The sequence below is a fragment of the Narcine bancroftii genome, chromosome 1 (assembly GCF_036971445.1).
Source record: "Narcine bancroftii isolate sNarBan1 chromosome 1, sNarBan1.hap1, whole genome shotgun sequence".
NCBI classification, from domain to species: Eukaryota; Metazoa; Chordata; class Chondrichthyes; order Torpediniformes; family Narcinidae; genus Narcine; species Narcine bancroftii.
The window spans coordinates 384,352,894-384,378,913 of NC_091469.1; the positions used below are offsets into that span (position 1 = coordinate 384,352,894).

At 38.4% G+C, this 26,020-nt stretch overlaps 1 protein-coding gene across 4 annotated transcripts in view; it reads left to right on the top strand.

The window, feature by feature from the left end:
* The window catches only part of tmem245 (transmembrane protein 245), a 120,771-nt gene that overhangs the window by 53,523 nt on the left and 41,228 nt on the right, over positions 1–26,020 (top strand). For all 4 annotated transcript variants that reach the window (XM_069913544.1, XM_069913543.1, XM_069913540.1 and 1 more), the window contains 6 exons: positions 4,099–4,181; positions 8,180–8,270; positions 11,836–11,934; positions 12,364–12,495; positions 22,019–22,141; positions 24,381–24,526. In XM_069913544.1, the coding sequence (XP_069769645.1) occupies positions 4,099–4,181; positions 8,180–8,270; positions 11,836–11,934; positions 12,364–12,495; positions 22,019–22,141; positions 24,381–24,526 (674 nt within the window). The remainder of the gene's footprint in view (positions 1–4,098; positions 4,182–8,179; positions 8,271–11,835; positions 11,935–12,363; positions 12,496–22,018; positions 22,142–24,380; positions 24,527–26,020) is intronic.

Genomic DNA, 26,020 nt, shown 5'->3' on the forward strand with positions numbered 1-26,020 from the left:
CTTTTCCACTCACCTTAAACAGGTGTCCTCTGGTATTGGGCATTGCTGCTCTGGAGAAAAAAAGTTGGTGCCTTTCCACTGCCTGTACTTCTCCCTAATTTGAACACCTCTAAGTTGCTTGTCATGCTCTGTCAATTTAAAGAGAAAAGCCCTCATTTGCTCAATCTTTCTTCCTAAGATACATCCACTAATCCACGCAGCATCCTGGTAAATCTCTGGACCCTTTCTAAAGCTTCCACATCCTATAATGAGGTGACCAGAACTGAACACAATACTCAAAGTGTGATTTAACCGGAGTTTGATAGAGCTGCAAGATTAGCCTCACAATTCTTGAGCTCAATTTCCTGATAAATGTTTTTTTTTAATTCCCCCATCACTTGATACTGTTAGCCCAGAATTCTTTTGATATTTAACTGACCATCCACTGGCTGTCAATCCTAATTCTCCATGGTGGAATAGTGTTGATTGTGTCTTGGTCCTGTGATGTGCTTTGGATATTTTTCTCTCAAATGTCAGTAGTTTTTGAATGTTCATTGGCAAAGAACAGTAGATGATAATATTGTGAGAAAATCTGGGGAAATATTTTCAAAATTGCTTACAAGGGCAGGGAGCAGAATTACTGTAGATATGATGTCTAGACTTCTATTGCATGTCTCCTGATTAATAAACAAAGGATTTTTGAAAACTGATCATTGATGAATTCCTGTAGTCTCAAATGTCATCTGTTAGAAATTCCTTTACATTGTGGACGTGAGACATTTCTCTAGTTAACAGAAACCAGATAAAACGTTGGGTGTTGCATTTTCTGCAGATACATGGCAAAGTGCTGTGGAAATGGGTGGATTGGTGGAGATTGAACCAGGAAATCAAAGTGGGAATTTCAATTCACTTTTGAAACCTTCTCACTATTCTTTCCCCATGCACTAGAACCTCAACCATTGGCAATGACTCGATTCTAGCTATACTTCTTAGATGAACCATCTCATCATGTTATTTCAAAGATGAATGCCAGACTCCTGCACTACTTCAATTAGCTTTTGCTCATCCATTCTGTCTCTGGTTTCTTTAGGATGATTACTACCTGATCTATGATATTCAACTTGGAGGAGATACTGACATGATAGCAGATTCTGTTTAGGGTCCAATATCTGGAACTTGAGCTTTTAATTTAAAGACTTTTTGCACGTGTTTGTTCAGGATACCAGGATCCAAGATTTCCCATGTGACCCATTCAATCGTGGCCTGCCAAGACTCTGTTTAATTTCAATTTTAGAGATACAATAGGGTACCAGGACCTTCTGGCCCACAAATCTATGCACTCAAATACAGCAATTAACCTACAAGCCTCATGCATTTTTGGCAGGTGGGTGAAAACAGCAGAGCACCCGCTGGAAACTCACGCAGACGTTGGGAGAAAGTACAAAGCCCATATAGATAGTGACAGATTGGAACCTAGGTTGCTGGAGCTGTAATAGTGTTGTGCCAACCGCTATGTTAGGCTGTAGCTGCCCTCTACACTAACTGTGCTGCTCTACTAGAATAAAAACTAAAGATCCAACAAGGATTTCAAGAAAGTTTCTTCCGGCAATATGTAGAGGGTCTCTTGAGGGCAACATTTGAACTAGTCTTGGGAAATTGGGAAGGGCAAGTGAATGAAGTGTTTGGGGACTGGCAATCATTGTTAGGTTTAAGAAAGTTATGAAGAGACACAGGCCAGGATCACAAGTTAACATTTGGAATTGGGCAAGGCTGACTTTGAAGGTGTAAGACAAGAACTGACTTGAGTTCATTGAAACAGGTTGTTTGAAGGAAGAGGAATGTTTGGAAAATGGGTTGTTTTTAAGTGTCTCAGCCTGAAGAAAACTGAGGTCCTCCATCAGCCAGCTCCCCACCATGACTACCAGCCCCCCCACATCTCCATCGGGCACACAAAACTCAAAACGGTCAACCAGTTTACCTATCTCGGCTGCACCATTTCATCAGATCCAAGGATCGACAATGAGATAGACAACAGACTCGCCAAGGCAAATAGTGCCTTTGGAAGACTACACAAAAGAGTCTGGAAAAACAACCAACTGAAAAACCTCACAAAGATAAGCGTATACAGAGCCGTTGTCATACCCACACTCCTGTTCGGCTCCGAATCATGGGTCCTCTACCGGCACCACCTACGGCTCCTAGAACGCTTCCACCAGCGTTGTCTCCGCTCCATCCTCAACATCCATTGGAGCGCTTTCATCCCTAACGTCGAAGTACTCGAGATGGCAGAGGTCGACAGCATCGAGTCCACGCTGCTGAAGATCCAGCTGCGCTGGATGGGTCACGTCTCCAGAATGGAGGACCATCGCCTTCCCAAGATCGTGTTATATGGCGAGCTCTCCACTGGCCACCGTGACAGAGGTGCACCAAAGAAAAGGTACAAGGACTGCCTAAAGAAATCTCTTGGTGCCTGCCACATTGACCACCGCCAGTGGGCTGATAACGCCTCAAACCGTGCATCTTGGCGCCTCACAGTTTGGCGGGCAGCAACCTCCTTTGAAGAAGACCGCAGAGCCCACCTCACTGACAAAAGGCAAAGGAGGAAAAACCCAACACCCAACCCCAACCAACCAATTTTCCCCTGCAACCGCTGCAACCGTGTCTGCCTGTCCCGCATCGGACTTGTCAGCCACAAACGAGCCTGCAGCTGACGTGGACTTTTTACCCCCTCCATAAATCTTCGTCCGCGAAGCCAAGCCAAAGAGAAAAAGAAAAGGACATGCACATACCTGTTAGAATGAAGGATCAGACATTCAAGTGAAGGGAAGCTTGGACGATTAGGGAAATTCAGGCACTCTTCAAGAGCAAGAAGAATGTTGCCAGGACTCTGTGGACTGAGCTCTAGGAAGAGATTGCTGAGCATCTAGGGCTTTAAGGAATAAAGAGCATAAGGGGTGTTCTCATGGAGGTATACAAAATTATGAGGAATACAGCGAGTTTTTTGCCCAGAGTTGGCAAAACAGTAACCAGGAAACAGGTTTAAACTGAGGGGGGAGAAACTTAACAGGAACCTGAGGGGTAATATTTTTACACAAAAGGTGGTTGGTGTATGGTGTGGCCTCTCGGGATGTGATTGAGGCAGGTACTATTGTGGTGTTTAAAAAGAAAAATTGGACTGATTCTTGGAATAGTATAGAGGGATATGGGCCAAATGCAGGTAGGTAAGACTCGTGTGGGTGGGACAATTTGGTTGATGTGGGAAAGTTGGGCCAAAGGGCCAACTTTATGACTCTATGACTCTAACAGGTTAACACTTTCTTATCACTGAGCTTTTTAACTTCTATCTTTAATAATATGCAGTATAACTCATGATTATCTGAAATCGGATTGTTTGAAATCTTCAGTTACCTGAAATGTTTTGGACCCGGAAGTGACATTTGTTCAGCTCTGAAAATTTTTTTCGGATAAAGTTTTCAGATAATTGAGGATTTCATAAAAATCCTAAAAATTTCAGATAAATGAAGATACCTGAAACTATCAGAAAACTTCAGTTATCCAAAAAGAAAATTTGGTGCCAAACTGACATCACAGGTTGAAATAAAATTTGACAAGAGAAAAAAGAATTGGAATTATGGAAAAACCTCTGAGTAGAATTTTGAGTTTTTGGTGTTAGATTTATCTTATTTTGTTCAGGTTGTTTTTTGGTGAGAATTAAACATTATTTCATGCTTAAAAAACCTTCCATTGCTGTTTGTTGTTGTTTGAATGTTGTTACAAGTGATATGCTGTTGCTATGGGGCTGTTTTTTAAAAAAAGTGACCAGTCATCCGAAAATATCATTTATCCGAAATAGGTCCGGTCCTGACAATTTTGAATAATCTGAGTTGTACTGTATGTGAGAAAGTTTTAGCTGATCTCTTCCCAGGTCATGATAAATTCCTTTATCTGCCAGACTTCAACTTGATTTGAGAAAGCACCAATTGTTTGTAGGAATAGCAAGGAAATAAACACAAATTTGGCCATGGCTTTATTGATAGAAAAAAGTGAATAGAAATGAGGATTAAATATATGAACTTTTTTATTTACATTCTGGCTTTGAATGTCACTATATTTTTGCAGGTTCATGAGGAAAGTGTTCACATGATCAAGGTCACCAGCAATCTGATAAATGAGACTGTTGCTAACCATCCAGAGTGGGCAAAGTAAGAAAGAGAATCAAGCATGCTTTATTATTTATTTATTTATTGTCCTCTGCATTTCCTCTCTTCCAATTTCATCTGTATAATCTAGATATAGACATACTTGTACTTATCATGGTCTCTAAATCAACATTTTAGCAAGTTGGTTGAGCTCAAGGAAAATGAAGTTCCAGAAGCAACTAATTAAGATTCTCAGGGCAGTGAGTTAAGAAATTATCATGGTCTTAAAAATTATAAGAGCATATTTAATGACTGTTTGAGGTGGAGTGTGTCAAATTGGTAAACAAGTTATAAAGGAAGAGAAATTGAGCTGCAGTTTCTGTTGTCTTTGTTAACAAAATGTCTGGGTTTGCTAATTAGGGGTCAAATTACTATTTGTCCAGATAAAAGAGAAAATAAGTGGCCAGAATGAATATCAGAGGGAGGAATTGCGATTGACAAGTCTCACTAATTTTTTTTTAAAACAATAGAAATTTAGTAAGTAGAGATGTACACGTACTGTGATGCTTTATGGAATAAAATAATGAAATGAATTTAACATTTAGAGTACAGTGTGTTAAAAGCCATCTAGCCTGTGAGCCCACGATGCTCAATTACACTTGTGTGACGAAATAATATACCAACCCGTGCATGTTTAGAATGTGGGAGGAAACCGGAACACCTGGTGGAAGCACACATAGTCATGAGGGGAACATATAAATTCCTTCCAGAACTGTGCTGGATTTGAACCTAGATTGCTGGTTCTAAAATATGCAAGAAGATACTATTTGCAACAAAAAAAGGATCCATACATTTAAGAGGTATTCAAAGATGAAGTTGTTAAGTCTTTTAATCTGGTTAGATATTGAGTAGCATATCAGATTTGAATATATAGTTAGAGGCTTCGGTCTGAAGGCACAGGTGATGTAAGGTAAAGACTGAGCAGTGGTATGCTACCTTGTAGGATGAGGCAAATCAGGGAACCCTGATGACTTCAGCTGCGAGAAGTGAATCCAATTGCCCCTCATTCAAGGGAACTGGAGCTGGATGAACTCCAGATCATTCAAGAGCCAGAGAGGGGGATGTGATAGACACAGGTTATAGGAAGGCAGTCACTTACAGGAGTCCAGATAACTGGATAACTTTCGGGAGAAGGAAACTAAATAGGCACTCAGTACAGGATAGCTCTGTGGCTGTTCCCCTCAATAGTACATGTACTGTAGAGTTGGATGACTCACAGGACAGTGTCTGGACCTATGGTTGAGAACAGAATGAGAGAGAAGAACTAAGCTGTAGTGCTAGAGGATTCAGTAGTTAGAGGAACAGATAGGATGTTATGTGGGCGAGATTGAGACTCCAAGATGGCGTGTTAGATCAAGTCCACAGTAATCTCAAGTGGGAGGTTGAGCAGCTAGATGTCATGATCAACATTGGGAACAATGATGTTGGGAGGAAGAGTGATGAGGTCCTGCAAAGTGAGTTGAGGGAGTTAAATTTAGATATACAGCACAGTAACAGGCATTTTGGTCCATGAGCCCATTCCATCCAATTAACCTACAATCCCTGGTAGGTTTTGAATGGTGGAAGGAAACTGGAGCCCCCAGAGAAAACCCATGAAGTCACAGGGAGACTCCTTACAGACAGTGCTGGATTCGAACTTTGGTCCAAACCGTTGGTGCTATAACAGAGTTAAGCTAACTGCTATGCTAACCCTGGAATTAATTATTAGGTTAGAGCAGTGGTTTTCAAACTTTTTCTTTCCACAGAGCACCTATGGCATAGGGATTACTTAAGATGGTACGTGAATGGAAAGAAAATATTTGAGAACTATTGGGTTAGAAGAAAGGACCTCCGAGGTTGTGATATACCTGTGCAATATGCTAGTGAGGCCAGAAGTAGGAAGATAATGCAGTTTAATACATGGCTGATGAGATGGTGCAAATGGGAAGGCTTCAGAGTTTTGGATATTGGCCTCTCTTCCAGGGAAACCTGTACTGACGGGACTGTTTGCACCTAAACTGCAGATTAAGCATTGACCTTTGGGGTGAAACCAGAGAATGACACCAAGACTAGAAATGTAGTGGAGAGCAAGGAAGGCTTTCAAAGCTTGTAGCAGAATCTGGGCTCACTGGACAAATGGGCTTCAAAATGTCAAATGGAATTTAATGTGGACAAGTGTGATCTGTTGCACCTTGGGAGGTCAAACCAAGGTAAGACTTGCACAGTAAATGAGTGGCACCGTGGAATGTGGTAAAACAGAGATTTGGGAATACTGATTTGGGTGACATGGGTAAAACACAGGATTCTGTTGGCACTGTGGTTAAGTGAAAAAACATACCAATGCTGGAGAAACTCAACAGGTCAAACAGTGCCTTTATGTAGCAAAGGTAAAGATACATCACCAATGTTTTGGGCTTGAGCCCTTCATCAAGGTGGCATGATTAGTATAGCGGGTAGCACAATGCTATGAACGCATTAGTGACCCTGGTTCAAATCCAGCATTGTCTCTTAAGAAGTTTCTGTGCTCTCATGACCTGCGTGGGTTTTCCCCAAGGTGTTCAGGTTTCCTATCATCTCCAAAAATGTAGTGGATTAGTAGATGTAAGTGGCTGGCATTGGTTTCAATTGCTGGATTTGGCTTCTATTGTTTTATAAATAAATTAAACAGATAATTCTTTGAAAGTGTACAGCTAAGTAAATAGGGTCATAAAGAGAGCTTTTGGCACATTGCCTTCATAAATCAAAGCATTGAGTACAGGAGTTGGGATCTTATGTTGAAGTTGTACATGACATTGGCAAGACCAAATTTGGAGTATTGGGTCCAGGATTGGTCTGCTACCTACATGAAAGACGTCAACAAGATTAAAAGAGTGCAGAGAGAGAATTTACAAAGATGTTGTCAGGACTTGAAGAGCTGTGTTATAGGGAAAAGTTGAATAGGTTAAAACTTTGTGAAATAACACAGGCTGCAGACACTACAATTGTAGTAAAATCACCAGAATGCTGGAGGAACTCAGCCAGTCTTTTCAGCATCCAGAGGAGACAAAGATATATTGCCAATGTTTCGGGCCTGAAATGATGACAATATATCTTTGTCTCCCATAGATGCTGAAAAGACCAGCTGAGTTCCTCCAGTGTTCCAGTGTTTTTACTAGGTTGAAACTTTATTCGCTGGAGCAAAGGAAAACGAGGGGAGATTTTGTCAAGGTATACAAAATTATGAAATGGATGGATAGGGTAGATGCAAGCAGGCATTTTCAGTGAAGGATAAGTGGGTTAAGGGTGAAATGTTTTGGAGGTTAATTAGGACAACAACTTCATTCAGAGGGTAGTGATATTCTGGAACGAGCTGACAGTTGAGTTGGTGGGTGCGGGTTAGTTTTCAATACTTAAGAGAAATTTAGATAGGTACATAAATCAGAAGGCTAGGTTGGATGTAGATCAATGGGATGAGGCAGAAAAATAGTTTGGTGCAGATTTGGCTGATGGGCCTGTTTCTGTACCATAGTGTTCTATAGTTCTACAGAATTTGGATCATAACACCTCTGAAACATGAAGTGTCTTGAGAAAAAGAAAAGTCATGTCTAAAGAATAAGCAATTTGGTTAAATGGAGAGATGAGAGAACAGAGATGGCTTTTCTGTGGGAAGACAAGGAAAATGTTGGAATTGTGTTGAAAATCTTGCTGTGTTTCTACTGTCCATTAGTAACCAAAGGGAAAAACATAGTAGATGAGGTAAATTTTTAGGATATTGAAGGCTTTGGGAGCATATTACCCAAATAAATTAAGAAGTGTATGACATTTAGTGATGATTTTAAAATTATTTGGTGAAGAACTTTAAATATTCTAGCTTGCATGATGTCACCTGACCTTGTATAATATTCCTGTAGTTATTGAATGTTGAATGGATGGTTGTAATGAATAATATGTTTTTGTAGTGTACACAAAAACTTATGTTTTTATGTGTTGAGATTGCTCTTCCTCAATTTTTGTCTCTTTTTGATACCTTTGACTTATTTCAGCTGGCTCCCTGAGGCCCAAGTCATACAGAAGGCACTAAACTCTGCTGCTGACAATGTGTATCAGTATGGAAGAGAATGGATAACCCACAAGGTGGAATTCTGACTTCTAATATTTTAATTTTATTTGTGCTTAATTTCATCAAAGATGGTCACAAAGTGCATTCCTCAGAGCAGTATTAAGTTGGATTTCCATCAAGCACGTTTAACTTTTAATCATTTGGTATAGGGAATGCAAATTAACATCCAAAGACCATAACTTCGATTCAAGCCTCCTTTGCATTAAAAACAGTGCAATATGACACAGAATTTTCTTTTGTCTGTCATAAGGCTGACAGATTTGCCATCAGCAGAAACTGCCACAAGTGCCTCTTACAGTTAGAGAAAGTGAAGCAAGAGTCCCCTCAGAGTCAACAAGTGTCCGCGGATTCGCCTCCAGTGCTGCTGCAGCCACTGCAGTCACATACAGTCTAGTCTAAACTATCAGCAACCTAAGCTCCAAATCCGAACCTCCGACACAATCAGGAAACCTTCAGCATCTTTGGCACGCTCTCCAGCAGTCCGCCACCTGGTATGAATCCCTCGCCCACAATCTGTGCGGGCTCTTGGGCTCGAGTCATCAACAGCCCACCTCCTGTGCGTTCTTCAGCTGCAGAACCCCTCACTGGCCTACTGCCGTGATCACTGTCCCGTGGGTCATTGCTTCTCCTTCTCAAATGGGGTGCTCTTCCTGTTTTCTGGTGCCCTGTGCCAGTCCTTTGCTTTCCTGGAGTTAGCAACCCCTCATGGTTGCTGTTGATCAGGCATCACTATCTTGGGTGCAGACTCTGCGGTTGCAGAATTTTTAAAATTAAACCCTGTTGGCACCATTAACAAGCTGTTTAAAGCCTGTACGGAGCTGACGGCAGTCGGACTGGTGGTTGGACTCTGTGGGAGCGATATCTCCACTCCCTGCTATCCGCAGGTCCTCACCAGCAGAAGTGCTCTGGCATCTCCACCTGTTGATAAGTAGAATGTGGCACGCAAATTATTTGACATCTCATATATAGCTCTTAAACTAGGATTGGAGCAAGCTTTATTTTCGTATTTTCCTAAATGTATTTGTTATATTTTACATTTCCAAAAGGGTGAAATGTAAGTAATTATCAGTAAACTGACTAAATAAGTTAAAGATTAAGCATGTTTACTTTCATATATGTTTCCCAATAGAATTGAAAGGAATCAGAATTGTTGGGAAAGAACAGAACAAACATCTTGGCCTTCAAAGCACATCGTTGGAGGAACACAGCAGCATCAGTGGGAGAAAATGAATGGTTGAAGTTAAAAGCCGAAACCCTTTATCGAGACTTGAGGGTAAAAAAAGAGTTTGGCCCAGAATGTCAATCATTCTGTTTCTCCACTGATGCAGCTTGACCTGCTGAGTTTCTCCAGCAGAGCATGTTTGCTTTCAGAATCCAGCCTCTGCAGTCTTCTGTGTGCCTCTATCTTAGCCATCTAATATCTTAATTTATGTTTCTTCAGTCACAAGTATCATTTGTGAATACTTTTTCTCACTATTTATTAACAAATGAATAAAAAAATTTAATCATTACTTTTTCTTCAATCAGAACAAGGGTCTAATGTACCACATTAGTTTCCTCTGGGTGTTCTGGTTTCCCCTCTCATTCTTAAAAATATGCTAATTGGTAGATTGATTGGTCGCTGTAAATTACCCTGACTGTCTAGTGAATGGTAGAATGTGGGGGGGGGGGGAGAGTTGATGAGAATGTGTAGATATTAAATGATAATGCAACCTCAGTCAGATATGGGTGATTGATGATCAGAATGGACTTGGGCTGAAGTGTCTGTTTCTATGTTATATCTCGCTGCCTCTAAAAGTTATAGAAACAACAAAAGCATAAAGTAATCAAGTAGATAAAGATAGTGTACCAAGACCTTGGTCAGTCAACATTAAACATTTCCAGCATGCCTGAATAATTGACTGTTTCTGTACCTTCTACTCCTCCTGTGCCCAGTGTTTTCTGAAGCACTGGGCCAAGTCACAATCAGCAATCGTAACACAGCATTCTTCTAGTTTCAGAGCAATACCTTCCGTTGTTTACCTGTAGGTGGCATTATTTCACCACAAATTAACTGATTACTGATTTGCTACAAAAAAAAAGACTCATAAATATATAATTCAGCATTGAAACCTGGTGAAAAGTTAATCAGAAATCAAAGTTCCCCTACTAGCTTCAGAAATCATATTTGGAAGGGTGAACAAATCAGTCATGAAAGGGAAAATAAATGTTTTTTTAAAAAGGTGCTGAAAATCTGAAATAAGAAAGAGTAAATGCTGGAAGCACTCAGCAATCAGACAGTACCCATCAAAAGAAAACCAGGGTTTATGTTTCAGGTCAAAGCCCTCTTCTCAGAACTCAGATGAGGTTTACGATTCAATTTTGACAAAGTTATTTTACATATTTGAAGCATCTCTAAGCTGAGAAAGCAGTTTGATTGAATATATGTCTTAAACAGTCCTGCATACCAGCAAACATATCTCAGTGCTTTGCTTGTCCTCTCCCTCTTTTTCATCTTCTTGCCTTTATTAGTTCCTCTTCTTCCCCCTCACCCCCCTTTCAGAATTAGTTACAATTTTTAAATTCTGGAAACCCTTTTTAAAACCTACTTTGGGTAATGTGTTTAGTTTCTTAAACACTTGGTTAAGGTTCAAATTATTTATATAGGGGATCCTAGGTCACAAATGATATGATTTATGAAAATCTGACTGTAAATTCTCCATACATTTTTAAAGATTTTAAAAAATTTAATAGTGTTCTATGTTAGTCATTAATGATTGGATACAGTATATATTCCATTAGTTTCATTACAGTGATTATTCAGTGAAATGAAAGAATTATTGCAAGTGTGTATGTGGCTTAAACCATGAGTACTGGGCCTCAGGTTAAAAAGCTGGAATGACTTCCCCAGGGCAGAAGCCAGGGCAGAGTTGATATGGAGGTCCATCTGTTGCACATGCAGTGGGATTCCCTCCCTCTCCATGCTAATGACAGGTTCAAAGGAATGACAAAAGTTGATACAATTTGGTGCCAGCAGCATCGCAGGAGTTACTGTACCGGTGCTGGGTATAGCAGTCAGCTGCCTTCAGGACTCTTGACTTTGGATTTTTCCTTGGGGTTTACTCCTAAAACCTTTCATGTGAGCAGGTATAGCCACAAGGCAGTGGATGTTTTTAATTGGAGTTTTCCCTCCTAAATGAGTTACCGTCCATGGTACTGAGCCCCATTTGCCAGAGCAATTGGTCTCAACGCACTAGTCGCCTGCTTTTGCCCCTTCTCCTGTCAGTGAAAACAGCTCTGCTGGGCATAAGAACTATACCAATGTGAAGTCCAGGAGTTGGACTTGGCTGTTTGAGACATGCACCATGAACAGCATTTGTGTAACAGTGGGAGCTCATCCCCTCTATTACCCTTTGACTATGACAACCTTTAAAGCAAAGTGTGGTTAGGGCAATACAATATGGATGTTTCTGACTTGCAGAGAAATCAGCTTCTGCACCATTCCCAGGAATGGAACCCATGTATAACTGGGTGCTGGTTGTACTATCATTTATTCTTAAAATTGATTCAATACTGATGAGCTTTTTGTATTTTATTCAGCTTCATAAGATGTTGGGAGACAAGGTGAATAACACAACAGTTATAGAGAAGCAAGTGCTAGAGCTTTGGGATAGGTTATATCAAAATTGGTTTATAAAGGTGAGTGTTGAAATCTGAAAATTGATATCAGTTGTAATTATATCTGCTTAACAAAATATAATAATATTTTACACCTGTGTCTTCTCTATTAAACTGTTATGAGCTCAATCCCTCCCATTGTCTTTTCAGTTTCTTAGGATATTCCTACCTTCTACTACTTGAGATCTTTCCCGCTCTTTTCCCTAGTCTAGGAACTTCCCTGCCTCCTCTTACAGAGCTCCAACTTTTGTCCAAGGTCTTTACCTTTACCTCCGGTCCCTATTTCTCCCCTTCCCTCCCTTCAATATTGCAGTTAACTTTACAAGTGATTGTTTGCCAAGCTCTATATGTAGACTTTCCATGATCCACATGAAATATTGCTACTTAATTTTTAAAGTTGGATGTGTCACCGATTTTAACAATTTACCTTTGCATTGTTTCTTTGTTTAGAATGAAACTCATTCTGGAAGGCATAAAGGGCACAAGTACAGTATCAATCGACAGAATAGTTGGGTTGGAGACATGTTAGACTGGCAGGACGTTGTCTCCTTTATTCATGAGAACATAGAGACATTTCTATCTGTGAGTATCTTGCATTTAATTGTTTAACATTTGTTTAAAAGTTAATTGCAGATTTCTTTAATTTATTATTGGAAAGTAAACATGCATCCCCCTCATTGTCCTTTATTGTTATGAGGGTGAATGAATTAAATTTCTGGTGAAGATGTTGGAATTTTGCAGTTTTATCTTGGAGGATATTTTCATAGCTTGGAAGAGAGATTTCTGGGATAACCAGGTAACATTTAAGAACTCCCAGTAAGAAGTCTGTCACTGTTGAGTTGCTGAACTTAACATTACTTGGAAGAATGTATGAAACAGTAAGAAACATTTGGACAATTATATTGGTTTCTGATGAAGAGCTTGTCAGAATTAGACTTGGCTATGATATCTTACATGATTGGAAATTCTTTCCATTCACTAATTTCTCATCTGCAGAGGCAGTAGGAATGGCACTGAAAATATCCAGTTTATGAAAACAGTTATTACTGGTTGGATGAATTGAATCGTTTTATTGTCACTTGAAGGATAGAGGAGGGAAATACCATGATGAATTTTGCATCCCTAAAAGCTCTAATGAAACTTTTCTTTCAAGATTTACCATCTTCTGAATACTTTAATTTTGGAAATTGATGGTGCTGAATACAAATCTGTTATTCTGAATTAAATCAACATCTTCTCTCCATAGCTTCCAATTATCTTAAAGATATGACCCAGTTTTATATATTTTAGGTGAAACCCTACACTGGTCAGACTTCATGATAATATTGTGTATATAGGGAGTGCAAACATTTGTTGTTGTTGACCTTGTCATTTGATTCATTTCACATTTCTCCTATAAACTGTCTCTGTTGGACTTGGAAATGCTGTAATCATGAAAATAGGTTGCTCTATTTCATGTGCACTTCTAAGTGTGTGGTAACTTGGGCCATTTGCAGGACAATTGCAAACAATGTGAGCTGAAATGCATTGCATGAATGATGCCAAGAGTTTATTGTTGTGAGAGAATAATTTTATTGTAGATATTTTTTTCATTTGCAAAAAAACACTAGATGTGGATAATAAATTACAATTTTTACAAAAAACACTGGAGGAACTCAACAGGTCAAGCAGTATCCATAGAGCCATGTTGTGGAACTGAAACAAGAATTGAGAATACATCTTCATAGATCAATTGAAAATAGCATGGCAAAAGTTTTAATAAAGTCCATTTGGGATTCTTTATGTATAAGTAGAATTGTGGAGCATTTATTACCAACCTCCCTGGGTCATTGTTTTCATATTGATTACAGCAGTTCAAATTCACATAACCAAAGTGAACCTTCCTTGTAGCAATTATTTTGGCACATATCACTGAGACACTATACTTCCAGTCTAAAATCATGCCCTCTTCAAACACGGTCTAACTCCTATCACTAAGCCACTTTTTAAATCTAGTTGGTCTTCTATGCCACATTCTCCAACCTTTCAAACAAACCTACCATGCAGGACATTATCGAATGCTTTACTAGAACCCATATAAATAATAAAATCTGCCTTGTCCTTGATCCTCTTTCTCACCTCTTCAAAAAAAAATTATATCAAGTTTATAGACAGATTTCCCACATACAAATCCATGCTTGAGCGCTTTAATTTTTCCCCTGGGCGTTCATGTTGATGGATTCTATCTCCAACATTTTCCCTACCAAATAATCCTAGTTCCTTGGATTATCCTTAAATAGTGGTGGCACATTTGCTAGCTTCTAGTCATCCAGAACTTCTGTTCTCAGTGATTGAGTTAAAATGTCTGTCTAGACCACAACAATTACCTCCCTTCTCACATTTTTCTGGAGTACTCCTTGTCTGGACTTAGAAATTTATTCAGCCTGATACAATCTAAGCTACTAGCTCTTGATAATGATGCAGATATGCCCTAGGCTATCTTTAGTTACCTCTCTCATCTCCCACTCTTGGTTTTCCTGCTCTGCACTAAATACAGCCTCAAAATATTCATTCAATAGCTTCTCCATCTTCTCTGACTCTCCACCCATCCTAAAACTAAAGTGGACATATTTTCCCCCGTAAACCTTCCAAGAGTCTTGAACTGGATCACAGAATCTCCTGTCAGTCCCTCTAGGGGTCATTATTGCTATCACTCTTTTTTTGCTTGCCCCCTCCCCCTTTCCCCCTCCCCCTTTCCCTTCTGAGCCAGACCATGCCAGAGAATTGGCTGCTATGTCTTTCTCCAGATAGCTTACCCCCCACAATAGCATCCAAAACAGTATTATTGTTGGAACCATAGAATATAGGGGTTTATGGGTGTGAGGCATGGAAAAATTAGATTTACAAACATCAACACAGCATCGTGACCTGAAGGATATGTGCTGTAATGTTCTATGTAACATTAAAGCACTGAAACATGACCTTCTGCCCATCTCATCATACCAAATTCCACCCTAGTATCTTTGACCTGCACCTGAATCATAGTCCTTCTACCCATATACTTATCCAAGCTTCTCTTATATCAAAATTGCACCCACCACCCTTGGTAGTAGCTCATTCCACACCCTTGCAACCATTAGGGTGAAGAAGATCCCCTTGATAAAGGGGATGGAGGGATATCTATCATGTGCAAGCAGTTGAGTTTTAGTTTGATTTGAACATCATGTTCAGCACAGATACATGGGCCACAGGGCCTTGCACTGTGTGGTACTGTTCTATATGTCACTTCTCAGCCTCCTTTGCTCTCAGGAAAACAGATCTAGCAGACCATGTCTCATTACATCAAGCAAGCCCTTCAGCCTAAGTAACATCTCATGAATCTTTTTGCACATGCTGTAGCTGAAATCATGTTCTTTGCATGGTGTGATGTCCATAACTGCTCACAATACTCAAGCCTTTACAAAATCTTCATAATTTTGTACATTCTTTGATGCTATTGAAGAAGGTGCTACGGACTGGGTTACAGCAGAATCTTTGTTAAAAGTTGAAACAAAACATGAATGCAATGTATTTTGGGCTGTTCTGGTTCTGTAATATAGGAGTGAGCTTGCAACTCAATGTTCATCCTGGATACTTTATAAGGTGCTTTGTCAGTGAATGCAGTTTGTATCCGTTTACAACTTACTTAATAATTTAAATTGTCAAATGACATTTAATTAACTCTCAAGTGTTTGTGATGCACAATAGATTTTATCTAAATTTGCCTGTCAGTGATGGAATTTTCTCATATTAGATTTTTCTCCTGGTTTTGGCATTTAAAAAAAAACAAAAGTGAGAAACTTGATTTCAGAATTGGCCATAAAGACTTGTTTTTGAAGTTGCTGAAGATTATTCCTTGCTTGTATCAATCTGAAGTTTGTTTAGTATCACATTTGATTATCGTGGTGCCAGTAGGGTGCAGCATCTAGCTTTAGATTAACTTGTTATATTTTTTCCTTGTGATTCTGTAAATTAGTAATTTTTCAGCTATCTGTTAATTCAAAAGCCTATTAAAGCTTTAATAATATGTAAGTACTTTATTGTTGTTGCAAAATTTTAAAAATGCAACCTGCTTTACTCACAAATACAACATACAAGAGCATATATAAAACAATAAAAACAAGTTTAAAAAAGTATCATTGAAACAATACAAAAATACACTAATTGGCAGAGTTAAATTCTCAAATGGCTCTGGGATAGAAATTGTTCTTGAGTCAGTTCGCCCATGATTTAATGGACCTATATTGTCTACCCAAGTGCTATAAGTCAAACAAATGATGGCCCAGGAGATTAGAGACCATAAGGATATTGGCTGCCTTCTCAATAAATTGAGATCAAAATAAATCCTCCAAAGAGGACAAGGAGCTCCCAGTGATCTATTGGGCCATATTTATAACCCTCTAAAGATCCTTCTTATCTACTGCTATACAACTAGCAAACCACACAGGAATCCAATGAGTCAGCACACTTTCAATAGAGGAATGATAGAAGGACACCAAGAACTTCTCCTGCATATTGATTTTCCTGAGGATTCACAGGAAATGGAGACGTTGATGTGCCTTTTTGACTATTGCAGTGGTATTAATAGTCCAAGAATGACCCTCAACCAAATACAAAATACAGAAACTAAAGTCGTGACCCTTTCCACACTATCCCCACTAATATACAATGGAGCTGGGGCCATACTGTTCCTCCTGAAATCCATTACGAGCTCTTTCATCTTCAAAGAATTCAATACCAGATTGTTCTCCGAGCACCACAATGACAGCCTGAAGACTTCATCCCTATAGGCTGTCTCGTCGCCCCTTGAAATGAGTATCTGCAAATTTTATGATGGCATTAGAGGAATACATGGAGTCACAGTATAAAGAGAATATATCATTTGGCTCAACACACAGCCCAACTTAGAAGTAAACAATAAGGCAGAAAAGGAATCAACCAGATTTTCTGATCATTGGCTTACTGATTAGCTGGTGCAAATTGGAGACACCAGGAGATAGGAGATGGTGAAATCTGAAACTAAATACAATCTGTTAGAGTAATTCAATGGGTCGAGCAGAATCAGTGGGAGAAATAGATTAGTTAATATTTCAGGTCAAAACGTTTCATCAAGATTGGGGAAGTAAATCCAAATCCCTTGCAATATTTTCCTTTCCAAAGCAGCCTGACTCCTCAGAAATGAGGTAGTGTTGGGATCACCCCCCCCCCCCCCAACATGTTGTGAAGAGGAGGGTAGAGGTGATAGAGTGGAGAGGGTCCAGAGCACCAATCTGAATGGAAAAATACATTAACAGTTGGCTAAGGTAAAGCCTCTAGATTTGCTGGCTTTTTAAACAAAATGCTATGTAAATACAGTATGCTAAAGATGAATTAAAATGCATTAAACACCATTACAATTTTAAAATGTACTGTATTATTCTGCTATTGAATAATAGCGCAATTGTAGTTGCAATTTAACACTTTAAAAAAATTGGAATAATATAATGAGCAAATTTTAATTTGTGTAAATAATATCCTGTATTGCTTTTGAGGAAAGTGTTATAATCTGACACATTTTTAATGCACATCTAGATAATTAAAATATGAATTAGACATTTTCTTTCACAAGACCATAAATTACATGGGGGAAGAATGGAAAAATACTGAAGGGAATTGAGTTTGCAACATTTATTGTTTTATAACCTTGATGGCATTGGTATTTTGGTCAGCAATTTGGGAAAAAAAGGTAAAGGTTCCATTATTGTCACATAATACTATATTTAGAATGTAACATACATGAAATTCTTTGACTTTTGTCTACCGTACGGCAGACAGAGAGGCTCCACTTTGTCCAGCACCTCTCACAGAAACCTACAGCACCTGGTGTTCTTAGGTGGTCTCCAAGATCAGACAATCCCAGGTTTATTGAGGCTATTAAGTGCAGAACACTGAGAGATTTGAGATTCACAGATTAATGAGAGCATCTCATACTTATCTAATGTTATCCATTGCATCAATGTCCCCTTTATTGAAATGGGTAGTGCACATACATTGTGTCAGTTCCAGTCTTGCACATTATATACCTCTAGTTTACCTACCATAATGTCATTGCATCTTTCAGCTTTCCCATTGGAAACCAGAAGAAGCATTTGTGAGGTATACTTGCAAGAAATATTTGTTGCAACATCAGTTTTTAATTTTCATGTTGCATATTATTATACAAGAAAATATTTACAGTTAATATGAGTAATATAGATACTTCCCTGCTCGTTTTGTGTTTGTACTTTCGATTAAGTTGTAATTTTAACTACTATGCATTTTATTTTGACCTAAAATTTCTAGTGTAACTTATGCTCAGCCTTTTCTCAAATTGTGCTGTTTCTGAGACTTCTAATGTAATTATATGGAAATAATTTACTTTCCTGTCAATAAATGTATAAGACTACAAGACCTAGGAGCAGAAACAGGCTATTAAGCCCATCGTGTCTGCCCTGCTATTCAATTATGAGCTGATCTATTTTTCCATTCAGCCCCACTATCCATTTTTCTCCCCATAACCTTGGTGCACTGACTAATCAAAAACCTATCAATCACTGCTTTAAATACACCTATAATATATGTGTGGAGAAAAGCAACAAGTGTTCATGAAGCATGAACTGGTTATCTATTACCAAGCTCAAACTACCTTGCAGCATTGTGGGAGAATGCATGGATTATTCAATTTGCTTGCAGCAATAAAAACAAAACTTTTGGAGGGTTGAAAACTCAAATCAGAGGTCAAACTATTCTACAAAACACTCATCTGGGTCCTGACAGAATAAATGAAAATCAACATCTACTGATTTGATGAAAATTTACCTCTTGCCTATATCAGAGGTGGATAAAATTAGAGAACAGATTTTAATTTAAAAGAAGAAATTTTGAGATCTGGAGGGAACCTTTTTCACCCAGGGAGTAGTAAATACTGAGAACATATTTCCTGTGAAAGTGGTAGAAGCAGAGTCACTGATAGCATTTAAAGAGCCCAGATGAGCTAAGGCATAGCAGTGCTGAAAGATGGGATTAACATGGATGCAGGCACATTGGTTGGCATGGTGTTAGGTCTGCTTTGTTCAAGAATGAGTGAGTCAGACACCAGACTGAGTCGAAATCAAGGTTTTTTATTACCGGATTGTAACACTTACAACTAACAGTGTTAGTTGGAGAAGGCGCATTCTCCCGATATCAGCAAGTGGTGTTTTTTTTATACCCCAGGACACGCACTTAGTAAATTATCATACCATTACATTGTCCAATGAATAAACTGTTGCTACCCTTCTCTGTTAGTCTGCTGCACATCATTCTTGTTAGTGCAAAGCTTATCTTGAGTGTACAAGGTCACATCTGCATTCTGTTACTCCTTAGTACTGGGTGACTCCTTCTCCGGTCCCATCTCATGATGTTTTTACCTTACAATGGGCATGGCCATATGGCCTCTTTCCATGCTGTTATGACTCTTGTCCTTTGGTGTGATTCTATACTTCAGGCTAGAGTGAGTCTAATTGTTATCTTTGCCTCTAGCAAGCTTGATGGCCACTGCTGGTGTTTGTTGGACCAATATTTTGGTGGGGTTATTTAGTCATCATTGCATTTTTTATGAATTATTTAACAAATTAGCAGGTTGGGCAGAGTCTGCAAATTCCTCCATTCAAAATTTTACTTTCTGTAGTTGAGTGATTTGGATTTTTTTTCTTTATAAGCCTGAGTCAGTGGAGCTACCACACAGTGTACCAAGGTTCGGAGAAAGAGAAACCCTGTAATTTTCAGACCTAAGTGGCTGATGATAGGACCCAAAACAAAATGAAATTTGTAAGAGTGTAACATTGTTTGTCACAGGAATATAGAAAAGAGTGTAACCATTTATAAAGTTAGCTTCTTACTGATTATATTTTTGATTTCCTAGGTCAGACAGTCTTTCTGTATGAGAAACATTTCCTCCCCCCAGAGCAGAACTGTAAGGAAAAGAGCCATTGATTCTCTGAACTATTTGTTTTCACTGAGGATTTTTTGGGTTAGTTTTGGAGGTTGCAATCACTGTCATTGTAAAACTGATGCAGGGGTAGTAATTTTCAGGCCCTTGCTATGTGATTTTTACCTTGTTGTAGTGGGGAGACTGATTATTTTAAGAATGACCCAAAAATTCTGGGTTTTGGGTCCTGAACAAAATTCTGCTCATATCACATGTGAAACTAATGGGACCATTTGGTTCACCATTCATTGTGGTTCATGGTTGATCTCAAATCTGATTCCATTGTTCCTGTGTTTTCTCTAAATCCATTAACATCTTAAATCATTGAAAATCTGAATATCTTGGATTTCAAATCAAATTTTTGTGGAAAAAAAAGTTCCATATTTTTATTGTTTCACTATTGCAGACAGGCATTGCTTAATCTCTGTCTCCTTTTCTGATCAGAAATTATATTTTTGTTGTGGTTTATTATTATCATTGTGACCCTTTGATTTCAGACTTTCCCTCACCACATTAATTTCAGGTCAAGAGGTCCAAGGGAAAATAGATCCTAATGGGATTTAATAGGAGCAGCTTAACATTTTTTGTCAATCTAATCTTTTCTGAAAGTAAAGTTGGTACGTGTTGGTGACTTTTGTATGGGTGACTTGGCATCCTGCTGCCACATCTTTTTTGTCCTTTGTCCTGTCATATTTCTTCATTCAACATGGCAAAGGTTGAATTCATCATATTGATATCGAAGACCATGAACCATAATGTACAGAATGCGGAGGACAAGTGACTAATCAGCAGAGCATTGTTTTTAAAAAAAAAAATCAAACCTGGATGTACCAAAGGCATTGTAGAAAACTTCCGCAGCAGATTTGCCAGAGACGTTTGGAGATGAAGATGATGGACAACTTTTATTGTTACCAAGCAGTAAAAAAAATACAACTTGTGATGCTCTTTCATTTTCATAGAAGGAAAATCATATTTCACGTTCTCTTTTTGCAGCATTTTACACAACTTCCCCTTACCTTGTATGATCACCTTCAAATCATGCAATGCATTTTGCATCCAATTTGTTCTTTAGAATTTTGTATTCCCTATCCCCTTTATGTGCCATCATAGACTGATATTCTGCAAGCTTTTCCATGCTTTCAAAATCTTGCATATAGTTGTAATTCATTTAGCTCTTGTTTGAAGCCCACTTTTTTTAGGTTATTTGATTTGAGATAGCGCTACTTCAATCCTTTAAATGTAATTTAGTACAGGTACACAATCCTTTATCTGAAACCCTTGGGGGACAGTGTGTTCCGAATTTCGGATTTTTCCGGATTTCAGAACAAAAGCCAGCTGTCCCAGATTTAAGCCCACCTGAATTGTGCTGCTGTATCCACCCCTTCCAGTCGCGCTGGTGTATCTCACCCCCCCACCCGCCTGAGTCGCACTGCTGTCTCTCCCCCCGCCCTCCTGAGTCGCGCTGCTGTCTCTCCCCCCGCCCGCCTGAGTCGCGCTGCCATCTCTACCCCGCCCCCCTGAGTCACGCTGCAGTCTCTCTCCCCCTTTGTCCAGCCGAGTCGCGCTGCCGTCTCTCTCCCCCTCACCAACCTGAATCGCGCTGCCGTCTCTCTCCCCCCCTTGCCCACCTAGTCGCGCTGCCAACTCTCTCCCCCTCTGCTGTACCAGCACCAAGAAAAAAATGCCGGTTTTTGAAGCTTTCCAGATTTTACATGTCTGGATATTTGCCCAGTGACTTGTGTTGTTGCCTGCTTCACCTTAAGCCCATAAGGTATAGTAGCAGAACTAGACTATTCATCCCATTGAATCTGCCCAACCATTTAGTCATGAGGTAGTCCATTTTCCCACTTACTCCAACTGCCTGGTCTTCTCCCCATAACCTTTGATGCCCTGGCTAATCAAGAACCTATCAATCTTTGCCTTAAATACAACCAATGACTGCCTCCACAATTGCAACAAATTTACTACCCTCTGGCTGAAGAAATTCACCTGTCATAATGTCAGGAAGATCCCACTTGAGATCTGTTGAATTATACGTAATGGTAATAAGAGAAAGAAAGTAAATATTTCTCACCATTTTTTATAATTTTCTTCACTTAGATATTGGAGTCTCTATGGATTGTGATGAGTCGAAATGTGAGTTTGCTGTTCACAACAGCTACCACCTTACTTACAGTTTTGTTTCACAGTGGTACAGCACTTCTCAACTTCGTTATTTCTTTGGTGAGAAAATTAATGAAAAACTTCATAAAATGGAATAATATTAGATTGAATACATACATTGCATTTATTACTATATATTGTAGATGGTAATTGTAACCTTTTCAGTTTTTAATATTTATAGTAAACTACTTTTGAATTATGTGGTTAGTTCTTTTGTAACCATTGGAATACTATAGAATTACAATTTCATGAGAAGTTCCTATTTTAAAAAAAGATGGTGAAATTAAAGTTCATTAAGTGCCTGATAATTATACCATCAGTCCTTTGCTATTTATTTATTTATTTATTGCTGGTAGGATAAGAGGGTAAACTGCCGAATAGAGCTGAGATCAGTGTAATTTGTAATAATGTATAAATATATACAACATGACCTGACATAGAACTTTCCTTTCAAGTTCACAAGAAAGGGTTCAAAATTTGTACCAACCTCTAAGAAAAGTGTCCTTTGACATTATTTAGGAAAAGTCCATTTCCATTTTTAAGGCTATAGTTTTTCATATTTTAATATTCTGGGTAGATAATCCTCTCTAAGTCTCTGGATATCCTGTTTCCCATTTTTCATTGTTAAGGAAGTGCTCTTTCTATTTCGTATCCAGCTACAATGCATCTTCTCTACTCTTGTCACTCAGTTTATTTTCTAACCTGGTTAAGAGTTCTACTTGAGTTCTGTGAATTTCAGTTTTAATTAAGGGCAACTTGATTTAAAAAAAAAACAAAACAATACCCTAGCAATTCCCTCCCAAACAAGTATCTTCAAAATATAAATCAGGTAAAATTGTCTCTATTTTCCCCCTTTATGTGGTCTATTTTTGTGTTTTCTTTAAATCTAGTTTTACATAACTTTGTAACATTCAAACATTTTAAATATACGAACTGCAATTTACAATATAGAATTACTGTTCTGTCATGAGGAGGCAAGAAAACAGTTTTTAGTTTTTTATAATATTGCAGTATAAATTTTGGTCCACTTAATTCCATCAGCTGCATTATGGGAGTATATTTCTGTCTCTTGTTTATTATGTTTATTTTGTCTATGTCCGTTTCTGCTGTTAGTTGGTGTAATGCCTCCTTAGCATCTAAATTGTGTAACTTACACTCATGGGTGAAAATGTAATGATCAGCAGTGAATAAATTTAGCTAATTGTTACCTTAACCAAAAAAATTGGGTAGTTCGGATATATGCAATACAAGTGATAGAATATTAGCACAGTTCAGGCCCTTTGGCCAAGGATGTTGTATTGACCTATATAAACCTACTCAACAAACTAAACCTTCCCTACCTCGCACCCATAAGCGATATTTTTCTTGCTTCTATGTGCCTGTCTGAGAGACTTTTAAACAACCTAATATATCGTAATACTTTCAGACATTGTTTAAATGAAATCATGTAGTCCTGCTTAGCCAAAAATTCACTATTGAAAATCCTTGATTCCTGGATCTCTCTTCTGGACTTTCTCTGCCTTTTTAACTTTTAAGATATGTCCACTTGTAGAAATTTAGAAACATTTCTGGGACAAAACATTGATGTAGTTATGAATACTGATAATGTTATTTTGTGCAATATTAGTGGAGATTTTGGGAGTAACATTTCCCAAACTGTCTGCATCTTAAGATTACTATGCAAACTTGGAAGCTCTGAGATTGCAGTCAGCTGTTCATAATAGTTTTCTTGACTGCAATATGATTTTGAGCTCCTAGTGCCTTGTAAGAAAGGGCAACATTTTGGGAAATCCCTCCAAACACTGCAGAATCCACTTAACAAAAGCTCTTTCGGTGGAGGATCTTGACTAGGAAGGGTTAAATATTAATAATTCAAAATTGTTTTCACTTGGGATTGTTTCATCTTTTGTGTTAAATAGTTTACATTTAATTTTAATGTTTAAATATAGTTCAAGTAGTTTTTAGATTACAGAACTTTTCAGTTTCATCAGCTTTGAAAAAGTTTAATGCCTGTGGGAGTGACAGCTGTATGTAAACTTTTATTTTACCAGTATTTTGTGGCAGCGCCTTCACCATCGTCCCCTGCATCTTTATCTCCTTTTTTTCATTTTTTTTCTTCATCTCCCCTCCTCTCTCTCCCCCTCTTTTCTGCCCCGCAACCCCATTTTTGGAAGACGATCTACAATTTTGATTCTCTAATTTAGGATTTTTTATTTAATACCCCAATATGGTTCAATTCTAATTTTCTTATCTCCTCACCTTCTCCCCCCCCCCCCCCACCCGAATCTCCACCATACAGGTTATTTTCTTGACCACACTCTTCTATCTCTTAAGTTCAAAGGATGAATGCTACAAACCAGTGAAATGGGTTGTTGGTCTGACACCACTTTCCCAGCCTGGCCCTTCTTCCAACATTGTGGGACAGTCTGTTGAAGAAGCTATACGGTAGGCAAGCCCAATTATTAATCTTGTGCTTTTAAAAGCTTGACTAGCCAAACTACTCTTGTCTGACTATTGAAATGTAACTTAAACATACAGTCCTGTTTGATCGCATTCAATATTTATTTTCTCTTGACCTTGGAGTAATGAGATAATCACAGTATTTAACATTTTTTTTCAAACAATTCGTACAACTGCAGTGTAGTTTTTCCTGTCACATTGTATGCTTTGTTAAATTTGGACAAACAGTAGGGTAACAGGCCATTTTGGCCCATGAGTCTGAGCCGCCCAATTACATCCAATTAACCTACACCCCAGGTACATTTTGAATGGTGGGAGGAAACAGTTGTTAAAACGTTTTTGGTAATAGAACAAATGTCAAGAATTAATACACTGCATGAGCATGTGATTTAATTTCATTGTCCTTTTCCTGTTAATTAGCATGCAGTTTTGTATCCCGGGCTGAGTAGATTAAGCTTCCCATTCTTTACCTCGAGTTCTCATTCTGCCTGCTCTGGTGGAGGCATTGCACACTACCAAGTTGCATGTTGTGAGAGCCTCCGTGCAGCTTGGTGTGTGTGATACTTTCATATGAGTGCATGCACATTGGTATGACTGCAGTTTGTGGAGATGGATAAATGTTTAATGTTAAAATCCATAGAATCATTCTTTAAATTTAAAGCACTTCTGAGCAAACATTTTCATCTCATCAGCAAATGCTGGTTTCTTTTCAAAAATGGTTGCACCTTGAATTTGATTGTTGTTTAAGTGTGAAGTTAAATTTTTATAACATATTCAGAAGTATCATAATCAAGAGATATTACATATTATGCATGTTTAATATGGATATGTGTGCCTGTTTTGTGCTTGGCAATTAATTCCATTTTCACAATCCTTCACAGCACAACAGCAATATCTTGTCATTCTCTTGGGTGGAAGATCCAGAACTAATTTAGGTTTTTGTTTAAATTGCTTTGAATAATAACTAAAAAACTTGTGCTGCATGAGAGTTTTGAGCCTTGTGAATAAAGTTAAGAGGCAACCTCTAACTCATCAAGGAACACTTTTATTTGTTTTATTACAATGTCCAGTCAAGTGCTGTTGGAATTTCCCCTATAATTATGGGATGCCCTAAAGAATGGGCATTAACTATTTGCAATCCATAATATAACGACAAAGATAATGTGACAAATTCTGTTGTGACTGACTTTCAATTTGTTTATTTGTCATCCGATTGTACCAGTATAAATACAACCTGACAAAACACAGTCTCCTGGCTCACAGTGCAGAACAGTGCAAAACCATGTACAGACATTACAAACAGACAGCCAAAGCAGACATATACATAGTACATAGGTACATGTATTAAAATAAATATTAATCAATAGTAGTCATGGAGAGTTGTTTTATCAGTCAGTCAACATTCTTACTGCCCATGGGAAGAAGCTGTTCCTCAGCCTGCTGCTTTATCTTTTTTCTTGACAGGAATATCTGGAAGAT